We start from the raw sequence: 10,476 nt of genomic DNA on the forward strand, positions 1-10,476 counted from the left end.
AGCACCGTCACTGTCCTGTGACTCTGTGTTTAAAGGCCCCCACTGTGACATGGAGTCATTGAACACAACTTACTCCAATGGCTTCCACAAGACTTTGCCCACTTCTTCAGCCTGGCTGCAGACATATACCTCCTGCCATGCTGTCACCCTGACTGGCTTTTGTCCCTAAACCATAAGGGCTCCCCCAGTCTGCTGCCCAGTCCATAGAGGAGATCCATGCATCCAGACAGATTCTTCACGTGGAGGGCAACCTCTCATTGATCATCCCCAATTGTCTCTTCTGAAGAATCTGCAACCATTCAGCACGATCATGCTGTCCCCCTGACTGTCTCTCCTCTGACCTTCTCCCAAAAGGGCTTCCACAGCCTGCTGCCAATTCCGTGGACAGGACAAAGGAAGGTGAATCTTATACAGATTTTATTAACTTTATTTTTATTTTAGGAGAAGTGATTCTGCTGTCAAGAAGTGTGTGTGCCAGGTGAGGGAGGGAAGCCTAGGGATTCCTTCAGGCTGTTTGCCAGCAGGTTCCCCTGCAGCCCCAGGGCCATGTGCAGGGAGCCTTGTGGGGGGCAGTGCAAGGGAGGCCTTGGGCTGGGCCTCTGCTGCTGAACTGGGCCGGGCTCCTGGGCCCAAGGGGAGCTCGTGGCAAGCGGGCAGCGCTGCAGAGAGACAGCTCTGCCCAGGAGCAGCTCCTCTGCACAGCGCAGCAGGGCTGGGGGCAATGCCTGCAGCTGTCACTGGGAGGGGAGAGAAGGGAGAGTTGTTAAAGACTGTGTGGAGTGTTAGAAATCTGAGAGTATATGGAAAAGCAATGCTTGCAACCCTTAACACGGTAAGTCTGAGTGCATTGCAATGCACTGGAGTATCCTGGATGTGCCCTAGACCTGGATTGTTCCAGAGCAGATGAGGCTGTACGCAGAGCGTGTCTGTTTCTTGTAGAGAAGGACATGCTCCAGCGCAGCGGTTCCCTGCCATACAGTCATTGTCCAGGCCCCAAGGGCTCCCCTGTCGTGGGCCAGCTGCACGCTGTGAAGCTGGGGGTGCAGGCAGGGGTGTCCACGGCTGTGGTGCAGAGCAGGGTCCCTGCTGTGCCCCAGGGGCTGTGTGGCGGGGCAGGGCCTCTGCTGCCTGCCAGGCTCAGCACTCAGCCTGCCCGGGGAGCTGCCCAGGGCGCTGTGGGGAGAAGCTGCGGGTGGAAGAAGCCCCCCTGGCAGGGCAGGGTCCTGCTGCTGGTGGGAGGCTGCTGCCCGGGGCAGCCTGCTCACAGCTCCACATCAAATCAAGGAAATTTCAAAGGGAACTTCACTCTCATCTTTCCTGAGCCTCTCCATTCAGATTTCTCTTCTTTTGGCTCACTGGGAATAGAAATAAAATTTGTTATTTCCAAGAAGAGACTGAGACTTACTCGACATAAGAAGGAAGTTTACAAGGACCCCCAGCAAGTCTCTGTCCTGCCCCTCAGCCCATAGCAAGCTCCACCACCACAGGTGCAGTGTCAGCAGGGTCGCTGTGAGCTGGGCTCTAGGATCTGCACAGAGTCAGCTGCCCCTGGGCAGAGCCCTGTTGCCAGGAGGCGTCTGCAGGGCAGAGCTGAGCACCCAGTGGGTGGGATGGGGGCTGTGAGCTGCAGGCAGGAGGTGTGGGGACTGAGACCCAGCTGCAGGCAGGGACAGCTGCAGTCAGCAGAGCCATGGGCAGGGAATGGCAGGACAGTGCTAACAGAATAATGTGGCACCTCTCTGTCTGCCCTCTAGCCCACAGGATTCTGGATGTGACTCATAACCTCAGTAGCAGGACCTCACTCACAGCAGGCCCTTCTGAGTTCCTGTTTGTCCCTCACCTTGCCTCCCCTGGCATAAGCACTGTGCTATTCCTCTCTCTTCTTGGAGCTGCAGCTGCTGTTCTTGCTTTATGGCTTCCTGCAATTTGGGAGATGGGGCTTTCAGCTGCAGCTCAAGCACTGACCCTCTGGGTCCCACCACGCAGATGTGTCCATAGGAGGAAGGTGCCCAGAGTTCCCCTTCTAATCTGTGGAGCTCTGGGCATTGCGGTCTGTGGGGTACGGACAAAACTGTATCTCATTCCGGGGACTTTCTGAGGCCACAATCATTGATCAGTTCAATGTGGGTAACTAGACTGAGCCCTAGAGGAGTCTGGCTGAGACCAGGGTAGATGGACAGACTGGCTATCCTCACTGCACTAAGGACATTAACTTTGCCTTCCAGGACTCACAAGAGCTCACCTGGTATTTCTTACAACTGCCAGGGTTTTCTACCCTCTAAAAATGCTCATGAGTGTGATGCAGATAGAACAAAGTAAATCACAAGTACATCAGTAAAGAGTGTTGAGAGTGGTAATGCTGTGAAGTCCAATACATCAGAGGTAGATTTAATCAGAGATCACTCCTGGTTTCTTTTCATGTAGAGCTGTAGGACAGGTCTGAATCCTCCAGCACACACAGCAGAGACCGCTGCTCCCAGGGCCACATTCCTCTAGCACCAACCAGACCTCAGGCAAGGGAGCAAAAGAAACGCCTCAGAAAGGGAAAAGTCACTGTAGGGGTGTTTGGACGGGAAGAGAATTAGGTTTTATCTCTTAATGATCACTGTCTTTTCTTCCTTGGGTATTCCCCTTTGTCCAGGAAGATCAGATGTCCAACAGCAGCTCCATCACTGAGTTCCTCCTCCTGGCATTTGCAGACACACGGGAGCTGCAGCTCCTGCACTTCGCACTCTTCCTGGGCATCTACCTGGCTGCCCTCCTGGGCAACGGCCTCATCCTCACCGCCGTAGCCTGCGACCACCGCCTCCACACCCCCATGTACTTCTTCCTCCTCAACCTTTCCGTGATTGACCTGGGCTGCATCACCACCACTGTCCCCAAAGCCATGGCCAATTGCCTCTGGCACACAAGGGCCATCTCCTACACAGGTTGTGCTGCCCAGGTCTTTCTGTTTGTCTTCTTGATATCAGCAGAGTATTATCTTCTCACTGTCATGTCCTATGACCGCTACATTGCCATCTGCAAGCCCCTGCACTACAGGACCCTTCTGAGCAGCAGAGCTTGTGCCCAGATGGCAGCAGCTGCCTGGGGCAGTGGGGTTCTCTATGCTTTGCTGCACACTGCCAATACATTTTCCCTGCCCCTCTGCCAAGGCAATACTGTGGACCAGTTCTTCTGTGAAATCCCCCAGATCCTCAAGCTCTCCTGCTCACACTCCTACCTCAGGGAAATTGGGCTTCTCACAGTTAGTTGTTTTCTGTTCTGGGGGTGTTTTGCTTTCATTCTTTTCTCCTATGTACAGATTTTCACGGCTGTGCTGAGGATGCCCTCTGAGCAGGGACGGCACAAACTCTTCTCCACATGCCTCCCTCACCTGGCTGTGGTCTTTCTGTTTCTCAGCACGGCCATGTTTGCCTATCTGAAGCCCCCTTCCATCTCCTCCCCATCCCTGAACCTGGTGATGGCTTTCCTGTACTCGGTGATGCCCCCAGCAATGAACCCCCTCATCTACAGCATTAGGAACCAGGAGCTCAAGAATGCCATTAGGAAAGTGATGTCATGGATGTTTTTCAGGATATGCTGAGGAAACTCATTGTGCCTTTCCGCAGCTATAAACTGCTTCTTTCCGTCTTCAGATGAATTACAGTTTATGTAAAGACATGGAAAGCCTGTCTTAATTTCTGGAGGGATTTGTTTGGTTTTGTTTTTCTATTTCCCCATGTGATAATGTTTTCCACAAAGAAATGCTGTTCTTCATCCTGTTGTACTCAATTACCAACATGTAAGAGAATCATGAAACGGACCCTAAAGGTCATGTAATTTCAGCCCCTCTGTTCTGGGCAGGGTTGCCAAGCACTAAAGCAGGCTGCGCGGAGCCACATGTGGAGCCGCATCCAGCCTGATGGATATTTTGTGTGACCCTGAGGCTTTGCATAAATAAGGAGCCAGAGTCTTTGTGTATTTAAACAAAATAAATGAAACCAAAACAACTTCTTTCTCTGAGACCCACTCTCAGCTGATCAGGAAGTAATGGGAATAGCAAACACCTTTCTGGCTGCAGCAGCTCGGGGCAGGCTGCCCTGGCCCTGGGGCAGTAGGAGATGCTTGAGGACCTCCAGGGATGGCACGGAGGGGTGGCAAGCCTCTGAGGATCTCCTGCAGAAGAGAGCAGGGGGCACAGCAGGGGACATTGACCTCTGTACACTTGTGCCATGGTTGTCCGCATCTGTGGGGCTGAGCCCTCTGTGCCTCAGGAGCTGCTGTGGCTTTCAGAGGGCCTGGGGCTGTGGTGGCAGTGCCCAGAGCCCTGCAGCAACTTACAGTGGGCACTGCAGTGGGGCTAGTGCCGCTGGACTGAGCAAAAGGCAGGGAGGTGAGCAGAGGGCAGGGAGGTCAAGAGCTGGCACTCAGGACCTGTGTCAGGGGAATGGCCAACTGCGCCGGTCTCTGTCCTGGCCCACAGCCCTGCAGACCTGGAGCAGGGCTGTTTGCAGAGGCCCCCATGGAATGTGGCTGGGTCAGGGCAGGTGCCGTGGGCTGGAGGAGGTTGCAAAGGCAGGAGGGCCATGGTGGGAAGGGACCATGAGGGTGCCATTGGGATTGTAATGGGGGAGTTCCTCCCAGCAGCCCTGAATGTGCACTGCCATGTGCGGTGCCCTGGCAGCACAGCTGTGGGACTCTGTGTGGGGCAGTGGGGCTGGGAAGCTGCAGGGACAAGGCTCTGAGAGGGGCCACAAAGGAGCTGGCAGGGGGTGACAGCAAGGACAGGCTCCAAAACAGGAATTTATGGTGGAGACGGAGATATGGTTTTAGCAAGGGCAGAGCTCACCTGGAAGTGGTGTTACCAAGAAAAGTCAAGAGCAAAGAGAAGAGCTTCTGCTGGAGCTAAGACTCAGATTTCTCACCCAGCTCGCCCAGGGATCCTCCTGAGCAAGGCAGCCACGAGCCCTGCCTGCCCTCCTGCCTGCCCCGCGCCAGCAGGTGGCTGTAGCAGAGGGGACCCCCAGCCAGCCCCTCGATGGGGCTCTGCCAGCCCCTCGCCCTCCCCTCTGCAGTGACATCATTGCTGCCCAGGGGGCTCTCTGATACGCGCGATGATGTCACAGTGCCTGGTGGCCAGCCCTTTTGAGGGCCAATCAGGCTGCTGCAGTGGCAGTGACCTCACTCCAGCCCCCTCCCCACGGCCTGCCTCTCCCCTCTCCCCTGTCTGGACCCCGGGGACAAAAGTCGGTGTTACGCAGCAGCTTTGCAGTGGTGGCCTCCGTGGTGGTTCTGCCAGGGAGGACATCTGCCCATGTGCCAAAAGGACCTACTACCACCAAGATGCATTTGGTGTTTCGAGCTGTCACTGGCAGAGGTCTTGCAAAGTCTTTCTGCAGTTGTGCCCAGGGACCTTCACTCCATTGGTCCTGGGCTGGGCCTTTCACTTCAGCTGAACCTCTGTCGGCCGTGGCACAAGCAAGATGCCTCTTACAGCTGTGCTCTGCATCCTCCTGCATCGGAGGGCACCACTCCGTGTCCTTCGCTCTGCTCACAGTGTTTCTCTTAGCTCACAGACGAACGAGATTTGATCTGCTTGAGTCTTCTGAGGCCCAATCCGAGGCCTATTGCCTGCTGCACCTATAGCGCAATAACTATTACTTTCCCTTACTACACTGATTGACCTGATGAGTCTGTTCATATTAATTGCTTTTAATTTCCCTAGTTGTAAGGGGACATATTCCCAGACTGGGACAAGCTACTGAGCTCTGCCACAGCCACTCAAAGTCACCTGCTATTGAGTCTTTCAGCCTCAGGTTGTCACACGTGACTCAACACGAGTTTCTCAGGGTCTCAATGGCCATTTCAAGTGTAGTGAACTCCAGCAATCCACTGGCAAGTGTGCCAGGATGCATGGTGCATTTCCACAGGAATCCCTCGCAGAACCTATGGTTTTATCTAGGCCACAGTCTCAAGTTCCCAGACTGCAGTGGCTGCCTTCCAATGATTGTGACTTATGTTAGACTCATAGAATCATAGAACCATAGTGCCATGTAGAGTGGGAAAGACCTCCCACATCATTTGGGTCAGGCCAAAGACGACAAGCTAACAAACTCCGACCTGTATTCAGCTCTTCCTGATAAATTCGGCAGTGGCCCTGTGTTCCTTTTGTTTCCTCTTTAACTGTAACTTCATCAGGAATAGTTCATCTTGGTACCATGGCACAAGCATACAGAGGTCAGTGTCCCCTGCTGTGTCCTGTTCTCCTCTGCAGCAGACCCTCAGAGGCCTTCAGCCCCTCCGTACCATTCCCGGGGGTCTTCAGGCATCTCCTGCCACCCCAGGGCCAGGGCAGCCTGCCCTGACATGCTGCAGAGAGGAAAAGGTTTACTATTCCTGTTTATTAATCCACTGAAAATAGGTCTCAGAGAAAGAAATTGCTACAGCCTCATTTATTTTGATTAAATACACAGAGAGCCTGGAGCTTTTTTTTCACTGAAACCATAGGTCACACAGACAAGGGAATACTCAGGTAGAAGGAAGTGAAGGGCTTTTCTGTGTAGGCAACATTACAAGGACACAAAGGAAAAACAACCAAATAAATCAACAAACACCAAACAGAAAGGCAAGAGTGCCTGTCGTGACATACGCTGGGAGTCATTTGCAGAAAAAGGTAGACAGTCTGTGGCCACAGATAAAAACCCAATCAACAGTTTCCATATTGAATCCCTGAGATCCTGGTTCCTCATGCTGTAGATGAAGGGGTTCAATACTGGAGGCAGCACTGAATACAGAACGGCCACAACGAGGTTCAGGTTTGGGGAGGAGATGGAGGGGGGCTTCAGGTAGGCAAATATGACGGTGCTGAAAAAGAGTGAGACAACGGAGAGGTGAGGGAGGCACGTGGAAAAGGCTTTGTGCCGGCCCTGCTCAGAGGGGATCCTCAGCACTGCCCTGAAGATCTGCACATAGGAGAGCACAATGAAAACAAAGCATCCAAAACCCAAAAAGGACGTGAACGCGAGAAGCCCAGCTTCCCTGAGGTAGGAGTCTGTGCAAGAGAGCTTGAGGACCTGGGGGATTTCACAGAAGAACTGGTCCACAGTATTGCCTTGGCAGAGGGGCAGGGAAAATGTATTGGCAGTGTGCAGCAAAGCATAGAGAACCCCACTGCCCCAGGCAGCTGCTGCCATCTGGGCACAAGCTCTGCTGCCCAGGAGGCTCCCGTAGTGCAGGGGCTTGCAGATGGCAATGTAGCGGTCATAGGACATGACAGTGAGAAGAAAATACTCTGCTGATGTCAAGAAGATAAATGAAAAGACCTGTGCAACACATCCTTCATAGGAAATGGCCCTGGTATCCCAGAGGGAATTGGCCATGGTTTTGGGTAGAGTGGTGGAGATGCAGCCCAGGTCGAGGACGGCGAGGTTGAGGAGGAAGAAGTACATGGGGCTGTGAAGGCGGTGGTCGCAGGCTACGGCTGTGAGGATGAGGCCGTTGCCCAGGAGGGCAGCCAGGTAGATGCCCAGGAAGAGCGCAAAGTGCAGGAGCTGCAGCTCCTGTGTGTCTGCAAATGCCAGGAGGAGGAACTCGGTGATAGAGCTGCTGTTGGACATCTGAGACATCCTAGACAAAGGGATGATCCAAGGAAGGAAAGACAGTGTTAATTAGGAGACGGATCTGTGAGAAAAACTTAATCCATCTCTCACTGAAACCCCCTACAGTGACTTTCCCATTTCTGGGACTTTTCTGCTGCTCTGTTGCTTGAGCTTTGGATGGTGCTACAGTCAAGTGCCACTGGGAGTAGGGACACTGGTGTGCACTTTGGAGGAGTCACGACGGTCCTACAGGTCTAAACATAAAGAAATCAGGAGTGATCTCTGATTAAATGTACCTCTGATGTATGTGGACTTCCCAGCATTACCACTCTCAACACTCTTGACTGCCAAACGGCATTTGTGGTTTAATTTGTTCCAACTGCATGTGTGACACTCTTCTGAGTCTTTTGAGGGTAGAAAACCCTGGCATTTTTCCTACATTCCAGGTGAGATTTTGTGAATGTCCTTAGTGTAGTGAGGATAGCCAGTCTGTCCATCTACCCTGATCTCAGCCAGACTCCTCTAGGGCTCAGTCGAGTTGCCCACATTGAACTGCTCAATGATTGTGGTCTCCAGAATGTCTGGGAAAATGATTCAGCTTTTTCTTTCCCTCCAGACTGGATTGCCTCAAGCCCCAGAGTTTAGAAGGGGGTTTGGGAACCTGTCTCCTAAGGACAGATCTGCGTGGTGGGACCAAATAGGTCAGAGCTTGAGCTACAGCTGAAAGCCAGATCTGCAGGGAGCCATAAAGCAACAACAGCAACACTAGGTGTAGGAGCAGAGAGAAACAGCACAGGGCTTCTGCCAGGGGAGGCAAGGCCAGGGAGAGATTGACAAGAACTCAGGAGACTCTGCTCTGTTGGAGGTTCTGCTGCTGAGGTTATGAGTCACGTCCTGAATCCTGTGAGCCAGGGGACAGACAGACGGGTGCCAGACTACTCTGTTAACACTGTCCTACAATTCCCTGCCCATGGCTGTGCTGCCTGCAGCTGTCCCTGCCTGCAGCTGGGTCTCTGTCCTCACGCCTCCTGCCTGCAGCTCACAGCCCCCATCCCACCCGCTGTGTGCTCAGCTCTGCCCTGCAGACACCTCCTGGCAGCAGGGCTCTTCTAAGGGGCAGCTCACTGGGGGCACGTCCTAGAGCCCAGCTCACAGCGCCCCTGCTGACACTGCACCTGTGGTGGTGGAGCTTGCTATGGGCTGAGGGGCAGGACAGAGACTTGCTGGGGGTCCTTGTAAACTTCCTTTTTATGTTGAGTAAGTCTCAGTCTCTTCTTGGAAATAACAAATTCTATTTCCATTCCCAGTGAGCCAAAAGAAGAGAAAACTGAATGGAGAGGCTCAGGAAAGATGAAAGTGAAGTTCCCTTTGAAATACCCTTGGTGTGCTGTGTGTCTGTAAGCAGCATGCCGAAGGGAGCAGCCTCCCACCAGCAGCAGGACCCTGCCCTGCCGGGGCGGCTCCTTCCACCCACTGCTTCTCCCCGCTGCACCCTGGTCAGCTCCTCGGGCAGGCTGAGTGCTGAGCCTGGTAGGTAGCAGAAGCCCTGCCCCGCCACACAGCCCCTGGGGCACAGCAGGGACCCTGCTCTGCACCACAGCCCTGGACACCGCTGCCTGCACCCCCAGCTGCTCCTTCTTCCAGCCAGAGACTTACCGGGTGCAGGGCTGGGAAGTCTTCTCCGGCTGCGAGCTCTGGGCATCCTGCCACTTCTACCTGCCTTTAAGCACTGTGTCTCCGCAGGCAGTGCCCGCAGCCCTGCTGCGCTGTGCACAGGAGCTGCTCCTGGGCAGAGCTGTCTCTCTGCAGCGCTGCCCACTTGCCACGAGCTCCCCTTGGGCCCAGGAGCCTGGCCCAGCTCAGCAGCAGAGGCCCAGTGCAAGGCCTCCCTTGCTCTGCCCCCCACCAGGCTCCCTGCACATGGCCCTGGGACTGCAGGGGAACCTGCTGGGAAACAGCCTGAAGAAACCCCTGGGCTTCCCTCCCTCCCCTAGGCACACACACTTCTCACCAGCAGTGTCGTTTCTCCTATTGGAAATAGGTGTGCAGAAGGAGAGAATCACCTCTCGATGTCCCATCATTAGGCAGGACACCAAGAGATGGATGGGAGGGGGAGAACTGAGGTCCTCTATCCCTTCAGAAGGAAGCCATTCAGATGAGCGTTTTCATACGCAGGCTCTTGGGCACAAGATCTGGGACAAGTCTGAGTTTGGCCCTTGTGCCACAGCTGAGGTGCTGCAGCCCAGATGTGCCCCAATGCCCTCAGCCTGGGGCACAGGCAGGAGGAGCTGGATCCCTGCCTGCTGTCACAGGGCTGGGACATTGATGGAAGAGCTGCTGAGGTGTGGGGGGACAGGTCCCTCAGCTTGGGGTGCTGTGCTGGATGGGGGTAGATTCTTCAGAAGAGACAAGCAGGGATGATAAACAGCGAACACGTTTGCCTTTCTGTCGTGTACCACCTCTGCCTCCTGCATGGCAGTCTGGGGGATGGTGCTGAGGCCTTCTGAAATCTCAGAGCCCCGTGTGATATCTGGGAAGGAAGGCCCTGGCATGCACTGGAATTCCCTGCATATAACACATCCTACTTCTCCAAGTGAGCGACATGCAGTGAAGAGGAATTCAGGCACACTGAGGGACTGCTGCATCCCAGGTGCCTTCGCTCCACTTCCTATATTCCATGGCCTTTGTCAGCATTTGGAGATGTTCCTGGTGGATTTGTCAGGATCCTGTGGAAAAGAACTGGGCAGAAGGGAGGTGAGAATTTCTCAGGACAAGAAGAGAAATCTCTCATCATTCTTGCAAGCTGTCCTGTCTCCTTGCTGCTGAACTAATAGGACTTTAAATGACACGGGCTGATGTCACAGGGGGTGCACTGCATCACTAGGATATCATCAGT

At 54.1% G+C, this 10,476-nt stretch overlaps 2 protein-coding genes across 2 annotated transcripts; one reads left to right on the forward strand and one right to left on the reverse strand.

Annotated features, from left to right (window-relative positions):
• Window positions 1-2,650: 2,650 nt before the first annotated feature.
• Window positions 2,651-3,586, forward strand: LOC309890747 (olfactory receptor 14C36-like; the record flags this gene model as incomplete). Its single annotated transcript, XM_082785153.1, has 1 exon — window positions 2,651-3,586. The coding sequence occupies one exon, from the start codon at window positions 2,651-2,653 to the stop codon at window positions 3,584-3,586; it is 936 nt and encodes a 311-aa protein (XP_082641279.1).
• A 756-nt stretch (window positions 3,587-4,342) lies between these two features.
• Window positions 4,343-7,598, reverse strand: LOC309890748 (olfactory receptor 14C36-like; the record flags this gene model as incomplete). The annotated part of the gene is made up of 2 exons (XM_082785154.1): window positions 4,343-4,356; window positions 6,632-7,598. The coding sequence occupies 2 exons, from the start codon at window positions 7,596-7,598 to the stop codon at window positions 4,343-4,345; spliced, it is 981 nt and encodes a 326-aa protein (XP_082641280.1).
• Window positions 7,599-10,476: the final 2,878 nt, after the last annotated feature.

The sequence above is a fragment of the Aythya marila genome, assembly GCF_965140915.1.
Source record: "Aythya marila genome assembly, contig: HAP1_HAP1_SCAFFOLD_186, whole genome shotgun sequence".
Taxonomy (NCBI): Eukaryota; Metazoa; Chordata; class Aves; order Anseriformes; family Anatidae; genus Aythya; species Aythya marila.